At 39.4% G+C, this 21451-nt stretch overlaps 1 protein-coding gene across 1 annotated transcript in view; it reads left to right on the top strand.

Moving 5' to 3' along the window:
* The first annotated feature begins 3534 nt into the window (after window positions 1-3534).
* Window positions 3535-21451, top strand: part of TACR3 (tachykinin receptor 3) — a 37737-nt gene continuing 19820 nt past the window's right edge. Inside the window, exons 1-3 of the mRNA XM_056489388.1 lie at window positions 3535-4262; window positions 17311-17499; window positions 19240-19390. Coding sequence (XP_056345363.1) covers window positions 3787-4262; window positions 17311-17499; window positions 19240-19390 — 816 coding nt within the window. The 5' untranslated portion in view covers window positions 3535-3786. The remainder of the gene's footprint in view (window positions 4263-17310; window positions 17500-19239; window positions 19391-21451) is intronic.

Genomic DNA, 21451 nt, shown 5'->3' with positions numbered 1-21451 from the left:
TAGTGACAAGTTTAACCACAGTTTAAAAGTACAACATGCTTTTACACAAGCACAAAGTAGCAGTCAATGGAAAAGCAAAGGAGGAAATGACCATCAGGAAATAGCAGATGACCAGAAGAAAGCCTCTCTAAAAATGAGTAGCCCTACAGAGTGGAAAATTAAACATTCCCACTGGAAATACACATAAGCTGGAAGGGCCAAAAGTTAACTTAAGAAATCAGACACCTGTAACAGTTCTGGAAGAAAACACCAGCACAGTTACCCTCTATTGTCTATGAGAAATAAAAATACAGATCTTTGTATTTGGCATTACTCCTTTGCATAAGGTTCATCCCAGTCAGGCAGATTATGCTCCTCAGAAGTTATTAATACAAATGTTTTCACCAAAGCTGCTGTGGAGCTCTTTTGAGAAACTCAATGCAGATGGCCTTCAGCTGACTAAACTTCAATCAGTATATGTGTAATCAATACAAATTTTGATGGAGAAGCACAGCTGGCATCACTATATATGTGAATTTCCTCTATAGATAAGATCCAATTAATTACTGACTGCCTAACATCTTTTCTTATTTAGTTAAGTAAAATGTTAGTGAGGCAGATCACCCTATTTTTTTTGCTCTAGCCCTTCAGATGTAGGAGAATCTGGTTTTGCTCCAATTGACTGTACCAAATTACTTCTCTGTGGTTTTAGTAAAAATGAAAGCCAGAACACAGAGAATTTATTCCAGCAAATTTTTACAGTCATCTCAAAAAACAATCATAAATACTCCCCATGGGAGACTGATCCAGCTGCCCACATTTGTCCTGTGCTGTTCAGTTTTCCACTTTCTCAAAACAAAACAACACCAGATACTGAGCCACCTTTTCTGCCAGATTCAGATGCATGCTGCAGGGTGAAAACATCCATCTTACTGAACATAAAAAAATCTAGACTGTCCTTTTATGCTAATGGTACCTCACAGTTTTTCTTCTCATGTATGGGGGAGAGGGTATGGGGAAGAGCATAGTGTATAGAAATTTCCCTACAGGGATGGCTTATTTCCTCAGGGTACCTCTTAAGAGGAAGACAGAATCAATGACACATTAACTTCTACTCTGCAAAGCTGACACTCCTGTGTTAGTGGCCTGGCTGACATTTCACAAATACAGAGTACAAAAAGCTTCCTGATTGGTGTTTAAAGTAAGTCTCAAGGACTCAGTTTACCCACACTGCTAGAATAAGAAGATGTTGCCTTGTACTGTCTTCTCGCATTGTGACTAAGACTGCATTGAGAACAAATTCCCTTGGGGGCACTGTAGATGATCAGGGAAAGACACATGGGAGTGGTCTCTCCTGAACACTTGGCATGCAACAACAAGTAATTTTTCATGACAAAGACAGAACAAGCTTCATTCCAGAACAAGAAATTAGACTTCTGCTTTCAAACTCAAAATCCAGCCCCTAGTTTGCAGCACTACCGGATATTGCACATTTTTCAGGAAAACCTGAGACAGAATTTACACACATGACCAGAATGTGATTCCATGAACTATAGCAAGTGGTTCAAACACAGATCCTTTCTGTTCCTATACAGGGGAAGTTACCATAGTGCTCTACAGGACTCTGCTCCTGTATGTTTGCACTCCACTGCACACTTGTCAGTATTGTGTGCTAGAAACAAGGTACCTGTGTCTCTGCTAAAATGAGGGAAAAGGAATAATAGACCTGAGGTTGGGAGAGCTGGATGGAAGCAAGAGAAGCATGTGGGACACTTGTGCAACTGGTGTATGAATCTGAAAAACACATCCACTTAATAAAAGGGTAAAGTCTGGAGTTCCTAGTTTGGGCATAAAGGTGAAAAAGTGTAGGGCACAGGGCTGGGTTTGTATTCTCTGCCTTACAGGCATATGAAAATCTTGAGTGAGCTGGTGGAATCAAGAGCTGAGTGTCCAACTCTCTGCTGTAACTAGTCAGTCCATTGTTCTCACTCTTTGGAACCACTGTTTGAATTTTTCCATCTCTCAAACTCACAGAGACTGTCTACCATGCCTTTCTTCAGGCTCACCTGCAGGGAGAGGAAGAAAGAAGAGGCAGGTGCAAGATCTAGAATTCAAAATGGAATCTGTGCGATTAACTCCAGTGATTTTCCTGTTACAACCATCTGCAGTGCATGAGTGGGTTCTAGACATGCTGTAGCACCAGGGGATTTATAGCAGAGCTTCTGTGGTTTTCAGCAAAACTTCTAAGCCTGACAGTGGGCAGCCGCTCGGGCTGGGATAAGTGGGTAAAAGCTCATATAGAAACAGCTACAATTACATTCATTCGAATTAAAACTGCAGTGAAGACCTGACAATTAAAGTGCAGGCACTGCTTCTACTGGGTAAATACATCAGGGAGGAAATGGTACACAGGAGTATTTAATTTTTGTTTGAAGCTTTTATTTAAAAAGTATTGAATGTGTCATTGTTGATAGGGATATTGAATAGCTCCCACTGCTGTGATACAATTGAAACCTCTGCTGATGAGAAGTAGTAGCTCTAAATTGTTGAAACATGAAAGATTGGCACTAAAACACATTTTCCCCCTTAAGACTGCAGCCTATTGAATAACAAAGGTTTGTTAGTTGAAGTCCCTTGCAATCAATCCTTGCATAAAACACGCATTCCTAATGCCAGCTGTTGTTCACATATTAACAAGAAAACTGATTTTGGATGTGAAAATATCGGATGTTAGATTTCCTCATTTGCCCTTTTCTATGTTATATAAATATTAAAATATTGGTTGCTCAAAATAATAATAGTACTAAGTGTGAAATACCTGCAAATAAAAAAAAAAAATAACTAAAGTATTTTTTTTTTCAAAGACACAATGAAAATAAACCTCTAATATTTTGCCCTTAACAAGGGACACCTATGTTTAGGGCTGTATACTGTTTTAATAGAAATCAGTAACTTCTGAACATGTAGACAGCTTTATAAATGTTTCTTGATATCAATTACATATTACAGAATTAAAAGTGAAATCAGAGACCAGCAGAATACATTTGTTTATCTGTATTTGTTTATCTGTAGGTAACAGAATGGTGTAAAGGAAAGTGTGCACTAAATGAAAAGAGAGCAGCAAAAAAGCAGCTCTGAATTGATCTGGCATAAATTCATCTAGAAAGGGCTTTAATAAAAAAGGCATCCTCAGTCCTGGGAATTTCAACTAAGCCAGCTGATTAGCCCTGCAAATACAGGGCAAAAAGACTATTTTAAAAAGGAAGCACAATAATGAAACTTAAAGAAAGACAATATAAAACAAATCTATCAACATAAATGAGATGAGAATTCATTTTCCGTGTGATGCTTTCCACAGCTCCTGAAAGTGCCTGCTGCTGGAAACGAATGAAATCAAAGGGGAGGGAGAGCAGAGGGAAAGAGGTGTTAGCTTACCAGCCGATGGAGCTCATTGCTCCGCTCCCTTTGTGACGCTGGGAACTCACAAGCCTATAAAATGTGCCTTGGCTCCCAGTCCCCTTCTCCTTAAGCAAAATCAAAAGCAAGAGGCTTTACAGAGGAGAACAGGATACTGTCCTACTCCAAGGTAGCTCTCCTGACGTGTCTGTTAGAGCATTTCTAACAGTTTGAACAGCATAGCCACAGCTTTTTTTCTGACAGAGCTCTTCTTCCCAGTACCTGCTGTGCTGCCTTACTTCCACTTTTCCTCCTTCCCTCTTCTTACCTGTTTGTGGGGATTTCGGAGGGTTGGGACAGGGAGGTGGGAGAGGTACATCACTCCTGGAAGAGAGGAGAGAAACACCCGAGATGACTTCAGTCCCCACAGCCAAGTGGAACATGAGCATGAGCAGCAGGTGGAATGTGAGCCTTGCTGAAGCAGGCGATCCCTGGGGACAGGCACTGGAAGCACCAGCTGCAAATGCTTCTGCCCCTGTAGCCTCCTCAGCAGGCAACTTCTCCAATCAGTTCGTACAACCTTCTTGGCGCATTGCCCTGTGGTCTCTGGCTTACGGTGGCGTGGTGGCAGTGGCCGTTTTTGGAAATCTTATTGTCATCTGGATTATCCTGGCTCACAAGCGCATGAGGACGGTGACAAATTACTTCCTGGTGAATCTGGCCTTCTCTGATGCATCCATGGCTGCTTTCAATACTCTCATCAACTTCATCTATGCGCTGCACAGTGAGTGGTACTTTGGAGAGGCTTACTGCCGCTTCCACAACTTCTTCCCAATCACAGCTGTCTTCGCCAGCATCTACTCCATGACAGCGATTGCTGTGGACAGGTGAGAAAAGAGAAAAGTTTAGGGGCGAGAGATTGAGATCAGATTCTCTGCCAAAATAAAATACAGATATAACAATCATAGTGAGACGCAAAGACCTCAGTAGTTCATTCACTGTGCTCCTCTGTGCTTCTTTAGGATCTCTCCCTAACACACTTTTTCTCCTGGTCTTTGGTCTTCCTCCTTCAGTCTTACATTATTTTTATTGTTCTGCTTTTTTTTACAACAAACATTTCCTCTCTCTGTTTGACTTCAGCTGTTTTCTGTGCTCCATCTTTCAATACTTATTCTATAATAACAAATAATAGCAACTCAGGGTTTTGCTTCCCACTGTGAAAACAGCCTGTCTCTCAGCCAGGCATCTAATATATACTGGTAAGGAGTTGTAGAGATTGTGTGTAAAGGGAGAGGATTTCAAATTTCCCTCTTCTCTGTATTTCTGCAGATGGCAGAAGCATTTGCCTCCTCTTCAGAAATCACTTCAGACCCTGCTTTTAATAGCTTTTCTCACAGTCAGCTCTGAGATGCTTTGTTCCTGCTGATTTTAACTAATGAGACTATTTACATTGCCATCTGTGCATATCTGGAGGGCTAGTAAGAACATAGTTTCAAAGTGCCCAGTTTTTTTCTGATTTCTTGAAGCAAAATAAAGCTTTGTGATTGTCAAAGAAAAAAGGTCAGGGAAAAGCTATACCTTTGTACTCCTGACGATAATGGAATCAGACAGCTGTAGTACCCATACAGCAAAGGAGAGATGTACTTGGTGGATTTCCTGCACAGATGCACTGAAGGACTCTTGTTTCTCAGAGAGTGATGTGAGAAAGAAAATGTATGTTTCTTCATTATTGTTTTCACATTTGCTGCGCTGGAGAGGTAACTTACTGATTTATTTTATTTTTTTTTAGAAAAAACAGATTGATTTGTATTTCAGGTCTTTTATTCCTTTTGGCAATGCACTGAAATTACTCACTAAACTCCTTTCTACATATTCAAATCACATTATACATCTTTGCTGAATTGACTTGTCAGAACTGCAGTATTTCCAAGTGATGGTAGTTAAGATTTTCTAAAATTGAGACAATAGTGTACTAACACCAGTGCTATAACCTTTGACCAGGCAAAGATTTCATTCATTGTCTTTTTGAGTTTCACTTAAGATTCTCATCTAGCTTGAGGTTTTCAGAAACATAAAGGGGTTTTAGTTGAAGTATTTAACAGAGCTGCATATTTAATAGTTACTGCTGTAGCTCACCAAGTCATTAGTTGAGCAGTTACTTGGATGCTCTGAGAAATGTTTTATTTTGTTTTTCCAGACAAAATTATCCACAGAGATCTAATTCTTTACTTGCAGTTCCTACATTTATGCTAGGAAACTGGGGACAAAAGTGAATGCAGTTCTTAGGAATCCAAACTGCATTTCCAGAGTGAGAGAAAATAGTTCTGCTCCACACTGACTAAAATGCAATGGACAGATACATATGTTGGAAATGTTTTCCTTGGTTTAGCAATGCAAAATGCTGGTGCTCAGAAGTGAGTAAATAACTACTGTTATTCACTCTGATCTAGTTCTTGTCTGAAAATCCCCTGAAGAAATCACAATTTGCACCCCATCAAAACTCCAAGTTCACCTGCCATCAAAGGCAAATTAAAATCTTCCAATGAACAACACTATAGCTGTGTTTAGGTGAGCTCTCTGTAGCACCATGCAGCTTCATATAAAACAAACAGAAGAGCAGTCTATCCCTCCTTCCCTATTTTCACTGCTATTCCTCTTTCTTTTATACCAAATCACACCTGATGCATTCAACATTCCTTTAAACATTCCCTGGCCACCTCTGCAAAACAAATCTGCAAAGGGTCAAAATAGATTCCAAGGAATGTCCTTGGATGTACAGACAGCCCTATTCCAGGGCAAAGATCTGGTGGGTGGATGTATTTAAAAACTTTGGTTCCTATTTGCCTTTCATAAAAGTTCAGCCATTTTAACCCAATAAACACATCCTTACACATTCTTTTAATTAAAATATTTTAAACAACAAAAGCTACAAATTAGGACAAAGCTGCTGAGAGAACTAAAATGATGGGATCAGATGATTTTCCTTCAGAAATTGTTACCATCCCAAAATACTAAAGGTCATAGATTGTAACTCAGTAAAAGCTATGATTTGATATGCTCCACTGGCTGCTTTAGAGCATCCAAATGTTCATAGAGTGTAAATGTGTGACTGTGACCTGGACATCACTGAGCACAGGTCATGGGCAGTACATGTTTCTTTTCACATCTTATTGTGTAGGACATTCTAAGTTGTGTGGACTGTGAGATTAAAGGATTGACAGAGTTTTGTGGTTAGGCACTTCCTGAAGTGGGGGTGAGCTGCATCTGGAGCTGAGGATGAAAGATCCGAGACTGGACATCCTGGTCATTGAAAATAGACTCAAATTTACATGGGTTTATTAACACTTCTGACCTCCCTTCCTGGTGGGGTTTCCCCCCTGCTTTCTCCTTCTTTTCCAACAGGCTGTTTGTACTCTACTGCAGAGATACCACAGGTAGCTCAAACCGAGTTGTTTCAGGCATGAGAAGCAGCAGAGATTTTATACTGTGCTGCTTCAAGGACATTAATTCCTGCATTCTTCTGTGCTGCACAGTTCCACAGTTACATTGCTTCCAGAGCAACAGTTCCTTTAGCTACTTTATGGGGATAAACTGGGAAATAGTTCAAGATAAACTGAATAGAAGATAATTCTGGAGCCAATATGCCCTTGTCACTGACCAATGCATGATCCTAAAGGGTCCATCCATGATCCTAAACACCATCTGTGATCATGGCAATACAGTGTGTGACTGCAGTATGATTCTTGAACATACTAATGACAGTAAATTACAGAGAATTTAGGCCACCCAGCCATTGAAGACCTGCTGTCCTTCTCTACAAGACCTTAGCAAGCAAAAACAGTGGTTCAGGTATGCCAGCAATTAATTTTGAGTCCCAAGATTGCTTTGTTAGAAAACCAGTTCTACATGTAGGTCTAAAAATTCTCAGCAGATACTTGATGGTTACACTGGAAGTTTGGGGATGTAGCAATACAGCACAAAATAACATGCCTTCAGTAGAGCACTTAGTACTATGCACTTTTTCCTGTTTTTAGCACATTTACTTTTACATTACTTTCTCAGTTACTTTTCTCTCTGCAATTCCATAATAATTTTCTTATGTGAATAAATGTAACTCTTTGTAAAAGCAACTCCTCTGGACTTAAAAGTATTCTAACTGCAATGGTGAGTAGTTGTTGATCCTGTTCATATTTTACCATTTCTTTTCTTTCTAGTATGCCAGCAAGTTTTTGGCATTTGAAGGCAAAAAACATTTGTTTCATTTTATGTGACTCTGTATTTAATAATCAGTTTTATTTCTCCTCTTGCACAGTCTCCTCTCTTTTTTATGAGCCTTAGTATTATCTTGTTTCTAGCATGCATATGTATGTCCTTATTTAATACCTGTTATTCTAGTTTCCCACCTTATTTTCTCACTTCTAATATCTCTACAGAAGCACACATATACTAGGTCAGTTTTTTCCTTGACAATTTTCAGTTACTGATGGCTGTTAATAATCCCTCTATACACTCAGACTCTAGCAAAAGTAGTATGATACAAGCTTGTAACAAGACAGATATGAGACATAAATGCATGATTCACCTTATAAAATAAAACCCAAACTCATCATATGTACACACACTCACACCCTCAAAATATCACTTAGGCTCTTCAATCTCTCCAGGTGTATTCTGTAAGAGCAGTTATTATTGGCACAAAATAGTACCACAAGCCCTATAAATTAATGTTACTGAAATTCTGAAGTAGGCAGCTGGCACACTGAAAAACGTCTTATCTTTCCAGTAGAATACATTTTGGTATCAGTCTCTACCTGATTTCCCATTCCTGGGACAAATTGCTCAAGGCCTTCATGCACCATAAACATTTTAAACTGATATTCCTTCCAATCTATTATCTGACTGTCATTAAATATCTGTTACCTGTCTTATGTGCTCAGAAATACTAAACTACAGGGAAATGTGTATGTGTAAAAATGATTGCAAACATTTCTACCAGGTTGAGATATGGAGCGCACAGGGCATGACCCTGTGTGGTGGTCATATGGTAGCAGGGTCAGCAGCAGATGCACATCAAGAAGGTCTATTGGTACTTGCATCCTTGAACATGAGCCTGGCACCAAGTGCTTTGTGCTTGGCTCCCTGGCAAATGGAGGAGGCTGAAGCAGTGACAGACAGGAAACCTGCACTGCCCAGCCAGCTGCCAGACCCAGCACAGAGCTCAGCTGCAGCCTTTGGCCCCTCTCTCATTCCCTTTCCCTCAGATTGAGATGTCTCAAAGTAAATGGTTTTCATATGAAAAAGTGAGAATTTGCACTGAAGACTTGTGACAGAGAGATGAACATCAGAACAAGAAAAACAAAAAAAAAGGAGATGGAGTTTTTCAGGTTTCTTGTGCTTCACAGGCCTGAGGATATTTTCACCAGAAGAAATGGATAGTGCTTCTGTCTTTTTCCCATAAGATGCCACTTTTCTGTTAGCTGGCTTTTCCTAAAGCCTTTGGTGCCACATAACTACAGAAAACACTAGCTGCCATACCCCACTACCACACTAAAGTGCAATACTAATGGATGGCTTCAAAATCACAACTTCAGGAATCAGCTCTGGTCACTGCATATCATGAAGGGGAAAAAATCAATATATACCTTAGAAATTATCACTATTATTTCTATTCTTACTTTGCTAGTCAAACTATAGAATTCAAAGAGGAAATCCCTTCCCCATTTCTCTGTCTTCCTCAAAGAGTATTTGAAAATGAAGCACATCTTATTTGTGGGTTCCAGTATGTGGGCTGCCCTCTAAAAAATACTAGTTCACAGAACTGGAGAGAAAGCTCAGCAGGAGGCCATTAAGGGCTCAAATATCAAGAGCTGAAACACAAAGGACTCTCTATAATCTGGGGGTCTAAAAAGATTTTTTGGATTTGACAATTCTCTTTCTTAGCAAAGAGGTAAAATCGTTTCTGCAGAATATTTTGATGCAATGCTTACAGGACTCAGCATGCAGAGGCCTGGGAAAAGTAAACCTTTTCTTGCAATGGTACAATTTCATTGGGCAAAAAAGAGGATTTTTTGCAGTTCTGGTAGAAAATCACATCAGAGTTACATTATTAATAACATACTGGGACAGTCTGGGAAAAAATACAGGTGTAACAGTTATTTTTTCCTTTTGTTTTGTACTGAATAAATATTCTATTTATGCTGCTTTCAAAAGGTGCTGTAAAAAATACATTGATATACCAATATCTTGAGAATTGTAAGCCACATTTACAACAGCAACAAGCCCTCAGACTTCTTGTTCAGACAGGAAATATCCAATAAGATTGAACCTCACATTCAAACAAGAAGTTTATTTTAGACAGTCTTAGCCTTAATTACATACCCTTATTTATAATTTAATGAAAACTATTAAAATATGTTCTGTGGTTTACTATGCAATGTAGTCTGTGGTATTTCTAAAAGTTAGTTAAGGGTTCAGGTGGTGAGTTTTTTGGAGGGAGAGGTTTGTTTTGTTTATTTATTTATTTTCTTAAATATTATTGCTTAAATGCATTTTCCTCTGACTAATTTACCAACCAGGAGAGAAAGTTGTATCATTCACATATCTGGGTTTCCCTAAAATAAAATTATTTCAAAATAACTGCAGAAACAAGAAGGAAGCCAACTAAATGACAGTGGCAGAAACAGAGACATGGCAGTGGCTTTATGCAGCTGGAGGTGTTTCCACTGGCTTCGCACTGATACTGGTCCTTGACAGCCCAGGTAGATGATATTAAAAGAAAAGGAGAAACAGAAACCTTTCTGTCAGAAGTCAGTCTCTCATTTTATGAGACAGACTGAAGAAAAGTCTTATCCTTTTTCTGTCAATAGACATAGGTATAGAATATATTGCATTAAATCAATTACATATTCATAAAATCTAGCTCATTGTCAGCTACCAGATCCTCCTCAAGTAGAAAGCACTGCTTGTGAGAGCTCAGCCATCCTGAAGACTTTCAACATTACTGGGTTTAGGATTCAGTTAAGAGGCTAGTTTAGCAAGGCATTGGAAGCTACTCCTGATTTCAGAAAAACTTCAGTGTTTTCACCTGCTCAAAGCAGAAATAGCCATTCGCCCAGAGCAACACACAGTCCTATGGGTAAGTCAAGGCCAAGTTATACCCCTGGGATACTGCCCACTAATGTCTCAAATGTACCATGTGTTTGTCTGTCATGTTGTCACACACTTCCTTTATGGTGTTGGCTTTAAGGTGAACACTACACAACAGACCCTTCAGGGCACCAAAACCAGTCTTTCTCAACAGCAATTATAGTCCTACAGAAATGCTCACAGCTACTCTTCCTGCAGAGAAAATCAGACTAAATAAATGAATACAAACTAGTCCCACAAGAAAAGAAGGAGCCTTGCTCTAGTAGGTAGCACATAGAGATTAAAGAATACAAAAGTTAAAGATTTGGTTTTCATCATACAAAAAATGCCTTTAAAACCTCAGTTCATTCCATCACCGTTAGTCTGCTCTGTATAGCTAACCTTTTGGAGGATTTTTCACAGCAATCTTCTAAATAAGGGCAGGGAATCACAGCAATTTCCCTAAGCTTTTTAAATACCAGTTGATTCTAAACACAAAGTCTCAAAATCAGCTTCTGTCTTGAGGGAATAACATCTTCTGTGTATTCATGAAAGAAGCATGCTCTGCTGTCTCCTGTTGACAAGCCACTTATATGCAAGCATTATGATTTTTCTCTCAGTCTCTTCCTTTGTCAAGTTCCAATTTCCTGTTACAATCAGGGATGATTACATTTTGCCCCATGTGAGTTTATAAACACACTGTAAACAGGTGAAACAAATAAGTTAGGATGATTAAAGGCTTCCAACTGTGTCTCCAGATGGGCATTTGTAGGATCCAATTTTGAACATCATTTTGTTTTAATAACATCTTGTGTATTTTTGCTACAATTTTCTAAATTATGTGTTAAAGATGAAAGGTTTTCATGGCTGTATTAGCCAGTGTATGCTATTTTACAAAAAGACAAATTAGGTTTATTTTTTTATCTTTTTCATTGTTGGGACCATAATACACAAACTTTGTAAGCTTTTATAGTACGTAGCAGCTATTTGGCTCATGTTACTTGAGAACTGTAAGAGATACATGATTTTGCTGCCATTAAAACTACTGGTTTAAAGACTTTATCAGTGTTATTCAAAAGAAGACTGTCTCTATTTTTGTTTCAGAGAAAACAGGTTTTCTTGATTTGGTGAATCCAAGACACAAGAAGAGTCTAAATTGACAAGAGAGACTCTAGACAAACAGAGCAGTTCAGAAGGGAACTGGATCTATTCTGACCCCAGCAGCTAAGAAAAGAGTGCAGCAGCCATTATATCATGCAGCCTGAATGATTTCTCATTAAGCTCAGTGGAAAGATTCTTGATGACTTCAGTAGTAATCACTTAGAGACAAAGATTAACACAAGATGAAGTTGTAAGAGAAGCAACACAAGAGAAGTCACAAAATAAAATCATGTGCTAATGGTGTGCATATGAAACTGAAGTGCTACCTAAAAATGTTTCAGTCATACATAGAAGAACATGGTGCAGTTGTTGAGCAATCCACATTCTTGCAAGTGCTGGCTGGAGTCTCTACCTCTACATATTTCCATCCCTGCATTTCTAAATCACAGAATCGCAAGGTTGGAAGAGACCTCCAAGATCATGGAGTCCAACCCCTGCCCCTGCCTAACATCTCAACTAAACCATGGCACCGAGTGCCACATCCAGTCTTTTTTTAAATACATCCAGGGATGGTGACTCCACCACCTCCCAGAGCAGACCATTCCACTACTTTATCACTCTTTCTATAAAAAGCTTTTTCCTAATATCCAGCCTGTATTTCCCTTGGTGCAGCTTAAGACTGTGTCCTCTGGTTCTGTTGGCTGCTGCCTGGAGAAAGAGACTGACCCCCACCTTAATACAAACATCTTTCAGGGAGTTGTAAAGAGTGACAAGGTCACCCCTGAGTCCCTTTTTCCAGGCTAAACAATCCCAGCTCCCTCAGCTATTCCTCCCAGGGCTTGTGTTCCAAGCCCCTCATCAGCCTTGCTGCCTCCTCTGGATGCACTCAAATGTCCCAACATCCTTCCTAAACTGAGGGGCCAGAACTGGACACAGCACTCAAGGTGTGACCTCACCAGTGCTGAGTACAGGGGAAGAATGACCTCCCTGCTCCTGCTGGCCACACTGTTCCTGACCCAGGCCAGGGGCCATTGGCCTTCTTGGCCACCAGGGCACACTGCTGGCTCATGTTCAGCTGGCAGTCGATCAGTACCCCAGGTCCCTTCCTGCCTGGGCACTGTCCAGCCACACCATCCACAGCCTGTAATGTTGCAGGGGGTTACTGTGGCCAAAATGCAGGACCCGGCACTTGGACTTACTAAACCTCATCCCACTGGACCCTGCCCATCCATCCAACGTTCCAGGTCTCTCTGCAGAGCCCTCCTACCTTCCAACAGATCAACACATGCTCCCAGCTTAGTGTCATCTGCAAATTTACTAATGAAAGACTCAATACCCTCATCCATGTCATCAATAAAAATACTGAACAGGACTGGCCCCAGCACAGACCCCTGGGGGACACCACTGGTGGCTGATCCCCAGCTGGATGCAGCTCCATTCACCAGCACTCTCTGGGCCCGGCCATCCAGCCAGTTCTTAACTCAGCAAACAGTGCTCCTGTCCAAGCCATGGGATGCCAGCTTTTCCAGCTTATTCCATCTTATAAATATTTTCCAAGTACAAATGTTTTGTTGGGTGGGGTAATAATGATTTTTGCTTGTTGTGATAAATGAGTATAATGAATTCATTCCTTTCAGCAATGTGTATTTTACATCCCTGCTTTGTTGTGTGCAATAAGTTATCTGTGGCACTATCAGCAGCTTCCACTGGAGTGAGAAAGCATTAGAAGTCCCATCTTTAAATGAAACCACCTGAGTGGGAGTTCAGAGGCTTTATTCAGCAGGGAGTCACACTGCTCAAGTCTGGTGACAGAATGAACAGTGAATATCCAAAGACTGCAAAGCAAATTGGCACAGCACCCCACTGAAAAAATGTCTGTGTGGCTCCAGAATTTTTTTCAGGGGTGTAACAAGCCTTCATTTGCTTTTAGCCATTAGAAATCCTTCTTCAGCTCAAATGCCTACCATCTTTTACTGTCCTTGGAGATGAGGTGGGGAGAGGTAAAAGGTCTGTGTATAAATACCACAGAACATGGTGAACCTATGAGGGCTTCTGTATTTGTCACTGGCTTCAGAACAACTGCATAAATTTTGGGCACTACAACATAAAAAAGACATTAATCTATCTAGAGAGCATCTAGAGGAAGACCACAAGGCTGGTGAAAGGTCTGGAGGGGAAGCCTTATGAGGAGTGGGTGAGGTCACTTGGCTTGTTCAGCGTAAAGAGGAAACTGAGGGGAGACCTCACTGCAGCCTTTAACATCATCACAAGGGAGAGCAGAAGGACAGGCACTGATTTCTTCACTCTCCTGTTCAGTGACAGGAGCTGGGGGAACAGCATGAAGCTGAGTCAGGGGAAGCTTAGGTCAGGTATCAAGAACAGATTTCTCACCCAGAGGGCACTGGAACAGGTTCCCCAGGGAAGTGGACACAGCACCAGCATATCTCAGTTCATGAAGTGTTTGGACAATGCTCTCAGACACACGGTGTGATTCTAGGGGACAGTCCTGTGCAGGGTCAGGTGTTGGACTCAATCCTCATGGGTCACTTCCAACTCAGCTTATGCTATGATTCTATTATGAAGTTCAGACCACTTGAAGGAACCGTGGAGTGTTGTCTGTAAGACATGGGTGCATCCAAGAAGTCCTGCTGTTCCCCTTGCATGATGTTTATGGTTGGCTGACACAGAGAGAGTTTTCTCCCACACACCTGCAGAGGCAGAAGAACTTGCCACCACACAGCCACACTGCCAAAATGTTCTGGTTTTATACCAGTTCTACTTACCTTGGAATCTCTGCTACACTAGGGCTGATTTTTGTCATGTCTTTTGCTCTTACATGACCCCCGGTTTCCTTCTTATTCTCTCCTCTCTCAACACAGTTTCTATATGCTGCTATTCTACAATTCTCCTTTCTTTGCTTATCCTATTACTTTATCTTTTTTCTCTTTTAACTTCTATTTTTTTCATTCAGCAAACTACTCCCCAGTCTCAGTTCTTTTGCTAGATCTTATATCTCATCATTCTGCTGGAAACTCCTGCTGAATGGAGAGAGAAAGCAAGAGCCAACTGAAAAATTAGCTACTGCTACTTCAGATTGAGCCTAAAGAGATAGACAAACTACCCTCTGATACCTGTAATGGTAAGATAACATTTACAGCAAATGAAATCGTAAGCAGGAGCATGTGTCTCCTTCACAAATGACAACTAACAGTGCAGGAAGAACTCAGTTCTTTTCAAGGCTCCTTTCAGCTACAGAGACATGCAGATTCTGTTCAAACATGGAGATAGTTTTTGACCTGCAGTGAAAGGTCATTCCACATTTTCTACTTTACTTACTCGTGGCAATGACAGCTTCTCTATGAAAGCACTACCAAACATGTATGACAAATCTGAGTGAATGTAACAATTGCAGTTAAAAGCAATATCTCACTACGTTAAATAGGCAGTTTTGTTTCTAAGAAAAGCCACTTAGAGAACTTAGAGAACACACTGTAATTGTTAGGGTACTGGCAAAGTTGAATAACTTAGATTTGTTATCAAAGGCTCTGTAACAGAGCTGTCAATACTCCCTTCAGCTAAATCTATCCTGCACAAAGACAGTATTGAGGGAATAGCCAAAGTTCCCCTACTTCCTTCCCATTTTGCCTTTCAGAATGACTGCCTGCTACATATTTGTAATTGATCTTGTGCAATAGCTAGGCTGTTGGCTTATCACTCAAATTTGAACTCGAAAGATAAATAGCCTGCTTTTCTTCTGATCCTTGTCCTTTGATTTACCTTACTCAGACAGCCAATTGTTAAAATTTCCATCAGTATATCTGTATGAGTCATTTCACCCAAACAATCCATGTCTTTAAAAGGCAGACGGGGAGATAAAACAACCAAATTTTATCTTCGACAACAAGAACCACTGTTGGTATCTATTGAGAGTAAGAATAATATAACTGGGAATAAGAATAATGTGAATGTAATAGAAATCTGACAAAAGCTCATAAAACAATAGCAATGTGCAATCTGAAGAAAAGTAGCAATTTGAAGGAATAATTCCAGGCTAGGAGGAGATGCCTTAAGAGTCTCACAAGCATGTGAAAAAGATTATTTGTTTACAGCTTATCACTTACTACAAGATCATCAAACATTTGGACAGTGCTGGCACAAAAGCCAGCTCAATTTGAAAGACAGGGCTCATGACTATAAACCAGACTTCTTTACCAAGTGGTACTTACTCTTTGGAGGAGAAAGGAGCTAGGTAGAAGAGGGCAACAATCCAACTGCTGTTCTCAAGAAACAAGACGTCCAGCACTCAAATAAAACTATTTCATAGAAAAATATCAAAGTGCAGTAAAAACAAAACTTTGAATTCTAGATATGGAAATTTAATAGAACTGAAGGTGTTTTAGATCACTCCCTGTTTCTGATAGTATTTGGATGTTTCAAGATACTAGGGCAGTTATCATGCCTACTAGAGAAGGCATAGCACTATTATGACCAATGTTGGATTAATCACATATTTTATCATTAGCTATAAACAGAGTTAGCTTTGCTAAAACAAACAGCTGTTCTGTAATTACTCATCTGTCACATATAAAATTTCCAAAAAAATAAGACTATTTTGAGAGAAATTTGTGTCCCACAGCAGGTAAATATGAATGCAGAAGATTCTTGCACAAATTCTGATCAGGAACATTATCTTACAAATATTATTATTGTCTCATGGCTAATGTCTGTACCTAAGAATCTTGGGCAAGTCTGCCAAGACCTAGATGTGCACTGTAACAATTAAAATATATCACTCCTTCCTTCATTTGAAATGAGTAAGAGTCTTTCAATTGCAGCAAACACAATATATATATCAAAAAATGATTGATACAAATTTTGTGTCTCCCTTGTTCCTTGTAATAGAGATCAACAGACAAAAAACAAGACTTCTATTACCGTCTGTCTAGATGCTTTCTCTCATTGATTTTTTTTTCCTAACCTTTTACACTGTAATTACTTAGAGTAAACTTTTTTATTATTTTTTTGTATGTTCTTCGAAGGTTACCAGCATACATGAATTGCCAATACAATTATGGGGCAGCACAAAGAATGCTATCCTACCTGAGAACACAGGAACTGAGAAGGAAAATGAGATATTTTCTTACTTTATGCATTTATTTCCCTTAGTGCTTTTACCAGTTCTAAACTGACACTTCAATCAGTCTCTGTACAAATCAGTTGCTCTGGTGTTCTTTGGCAGACAATCTGAAGTCAGTCTATCTCTACTGACATAAATGCATGTGGACTTTTCAGGTTCCTGTAGCTTTGGGACAGGTGACTAATAATCCTGACAGCTTGGCTGTAAATTTTTGTATTAGAAATAAATGCTGTATGACCTGGCAAAGTAACAGAGGATCCAGCCTCATTGTTGCTTTTCAATCAGGCTGTACAGTAACAGAATGGTCTAACTCTTAGCAAAATAGTTTCTTTAGTGATATACATATGATTAACTGTCTGCCCCATGGCTGCAAAATAATATCCAATGAACCTTCTCCTTCCAGGTGCTGCCTTCATTGGAGCTGAACCACACAAAGAGCAGTGACATCAGAACTGCAGGAAGACAAATATCTCTGCTTTTATGCTTCTGTTTTATCCTAAACTTTGGCTGATTCTAGATACGCATGAATCTCTGAAGATTTCTGACATAGAGGTTTCTGCTTTCTTTTACAGATACATGGCCATTATTGATCCCTTGAAACCTAGGCTCTCTGCAACTGCTACCAAGGTGGTCATTGGGAGCATATGGATTTTGGCATTCCTGTTGGCCTTTCCCCAGTGCCTATACTCCATAACCAAGGTGATGCCTGGGAGAACTCTTTGCTATGTAGCATGGCCAGGTGGTCCAAAACAGCATTTTACGTAAGCTTTTGTTCTTTTAAACTTGTGCATGGTGGTGTCTAGACTTGCAATGGACTTGGCAAAATGTCTAGTGTCGTGCAGATACTCTACACACAGAATAACTAACAGCTTTAATCACTGAGAAATGCAGAGCCAGTTTTCTAAGTAAGGATGATATAGCATTATATGTGATAAACAGAACGATTTTATACTCTTCCACATCTCTGAGTGTGCTCTCTCCTGTGCTGCACTTTTACCATCACTGCTCAACCTAAGATGGCTACTTTTATACAGAGAGAGATGGTCAGAATTGGGAATATAATGTGCAATTCAAAGCAAGATTCCTCTTTATCCTAACCAGGAACACAAGGATTTCTAGTCTCTCTTTCAAATCACTTAGTTTGGAAAAGACCTCTAAGGTCATCAAGTCCAATCACTAACCTCACACTGCTAAATCCACCACTAGACCATGTCACTAAGTGCCACATCTACACGTTTTAAATACATCCAGGGATGGTGAATCAATTGCTCCTCTGGGCAGCCTATACCAATGCTTGACAACACTTCTCATGAAAAAAAATTTCCTAATATTCAGTCTAAACCTTCCCTGGCACAGCCTGAAGCTATTTATTCTCTTGTAACTAGGGAGAAGAGACAAACATCCACCTCACTACAATCCCCTTTCAGGTAATTGTAGAGAATGAGAAGGCCCTAGCCAGACTTTTTGTTCTCTAGATCTCTTCATGGGAGGGCTGGATTTTATCACTTCATTCTGTTACACTATCACAATTACTTATGTCAGATATTTGTCCAAAAGAAAAATCTGGATAACCTGTAACTGGTTCCCTTTCTGAAAGTCAGAATATCAGTCAAATTAAATATATCCTGTTTGTCCTTCTGGGAGAATTAGGAATAAGGGGCTACTTGGGCATCTGTCCTTTTATGTCTTCACTGACATTTAAGAAAAACATTGTGTTCAAAGCTGAGAGCCTGTGTAACCATCTAGAATCAAATTTGACCTTTTGCTCTTTTTGAGGCAGGTGAAAGAAGTCCTGGTCATATGTAATTTTTTATCACTTTAGGAGTCATACACAGACATTTGTCTTTAGGGCAGGAAGGTCACACTCAGAGACAGCTGAAGATTCTTCACTGATCGTTCACTAGGATTTTATCTGAAGTTGGCATTTAACCAGGAACTAACAGAAGGCAAAAGAAATTACCTTTGTTTTCCCAGTGCTTACATCAGCAGTGGAGACTGTATTGCACAAGGCTACAGATCTGTGTTGTCTACGTGCAACAGACCTGCCATATGAAGAATGGTGGGTGACAGGACTCTCATCAGGGTCTTTGCATCAATATATCACTAAAATACTTATTTTCCTCTTTCATTTATGGTCCAGACTAGAGCTCCAAATGCCTAGCTTGCCCTCATGACACCTGGCTGTGCAATTAAATCAATTCAGCTAGTTATGGACAAACATACATTATTCTGCAGTCACTAAGCATGGTAACTATAGAGTCATTCATAACATATACTAGAGCAGGCTCAGCATTAGACACCCCACAAAGCACATGCATTAAAATGTACATAAATTTGCAGTGCATTTCAAGACTTCCAAAAGGACAGTGAAAACACCAAGGACTAGTCAGCTAATATAAAACATGCTTTGTGCTAAAGTAGCAGTCTTGACTTCTAACAGCCAATTCCATCAGTGTAGCTCCTCTGAAAGCACTTACCACTTTAATATCTTTTCATTGCAGGTATCATGTTATTGTGATCGTGCTGGTCTACTGCTTTCCACTGCTTGTCATGGGCATCACTTATTCCATGGTGGGAGTTACCCTCTGGGGAGGAGAAATACCAGGCGACACATCCAACAAATATCATGAGCAGCTCAAAGCTAAGAGAAAGGTACTGTTCTAGTAAATCCCACTAAGTGAATACTTATAAAATCACCTGCAATTGTGTGGACATGTATCACAGTAAATTCTTTCAGAAACACCAAATCACTTGAAATAACAGTAAGGAGAAATCTCTTTCAATACAAAATTTTATTAACTTTGACAAGTGGTCTTCTCTGTTCACTGTTGGGCTGTGTTCAGGCTGTTCTTTTTGTAACTTTAATGTTTGTCATTAAATAAAGGAAACATTTGAGTTTTAACTTCTTACTCCATATGTAGCAGCACATACTGTGTCTGCTACGTGGAAACTAAGGCAAAATGTTTAGCCTTTACAGAGTTAAGGTACTGAGTTTTGAACAATGGGCTAGCAAACCATTAGCTCTTGTTAGGTAAGATTCTCATCCTCCTGACACTAAAGTGAATCTTGCTGCAATTCTCAGGTGATTAAGATCCATGCATATTTGAGATAATCACCGATCAGCCTGTTAGTAATAGATAAATTAGATTTTTAAACAGTAAGTTTTTTGTGAGAAATGCAAACAAGTTTTCCCAGATATTTTCTTTCAATCTCTTTCACTGTAGATATTACTTAAACTAACTAGATTTGTATTTTACTAAGTATTTTACTATCTCCAGTTCAGTTTACCTAATGTTGCAGTGCAATGAAGGTTTCTTTCCTATAACATTCTTTTTCTTAGCCTAACTTTTTTTATTTAATAAGGTGGCCTTCTGCTTTTTGTTTTTGACCAAGTTTTTTTATCTTAAAACGTATTTAACCTTTCAAATTTGAAAGAAATGGTACCCTAATATGATACCCTTCTATTTCACAATGATGAGCACATTATAAGTTGTTCAGTTTGCTTCCTGATACTGTATGTTTGGACTGTGGAATATGCTACTGTGCTGCAGCAATAGCAGAGTGGGTCTTGAGACAATACAAGATCTCCTGCACATTCTGAAGAACTCTAACATTTTCATTTCTTTCAGGACACTGAGAAATCACTTTCTGTAACAGCCACAATTTGCAAAAGCAAATGTGGAAAGAAAATTATTAAATTATTGCAGAACCAGGACAAGCCAGAACTTCAGGATCTGTTATCATAATGACTAAGTAAAATAATCATCTTGTGACACAAAAACTAGAGGTCTCTGGCTTTTACTCTATGATACAGAGGGCCCAATTAAATCCCTTGAATACTTTAAAAACAGCACCTGTTTAGAATTCTAAATATATACAAGAGATGAGGAAGAACATCCTTAATTAAAGTATTTTAAATGTGAGAGTATGGGAATGCATACCTTCAAGACATGCAACAAGGGAATTAAATTATGAGCAGATATATTATAACTGCATCAGTGACTTTATGGGTAGAGCTCCATGACAGCACTTTAGCTACACTGCTGTGCTCTCCAGCAGGATTTATGAAATGACTGGTATTTGGAAATATGAATCATAATTGGTTATTCACGGAGAGGAACTAACAGACTGGAATCCAAATAAAGCCATAACTCAGCCTGCCTCTGATAACAGACCTAGTGCTTTGCCCTTTTCAGGCAAAGAAATAATCTGTTTTTCTTGCAATTTAATATATAGGTCTAGACATATATCTAGACATATGGAAAATCTGTGCACTTACAATGAAGGAGAAATATGAAACAGCTGACTGCTTTTCATATCGGGCAACGTTGCAATGTTTGCAACAGTGCAAAGGTGTCTGCTTAGGGTTGTTTGAAATGGTATTTAATATCCAGAAGGTATTGAACAGTCATGCAAGACCTTTAAAATAAACAGTATTTCTCTAGAAAAGATTTGAAGTTTGAGAAAGTCGTTAGTAGTCCAATAGAACTTGTCATTTTATATATGATTCGGCAATACAGTCCTGAATCCTCCTGAAAGCAACGTTAAGGGATGAAGGATTCAAAGAACTTCACAGTGCACACTGTAGGTTGGACAACACAAAGTCATGCTTAGTATCTTTAAGGTCAAAGACAATATATTCAGAAATTCGGGACTGGATGCTACCTTTGCTGCTTTTTTTTTTTTTTTTTTAACAAAAATATCAAATATCTC

Source organism: Oenanthe melanoleuca, chromosome 4 (assembly GCF_029582105.1).
Source record: "Oenanthe melanoleuca isolate GR-GAL-2019-014 chromosome 4, OMel1.0, whole genome shotgun sequence".
Classification (NCBI taxonomy): domain Eukaryota; kingdom Metazoa; phylum Chordata; class Aves; order Passeriformes; family Muscicapidae; genus Oenanthe; species Oenanthe melanoleuca.
This window is presented reverse-complemented; position numbering and strand designations above follow the sequence as displayed.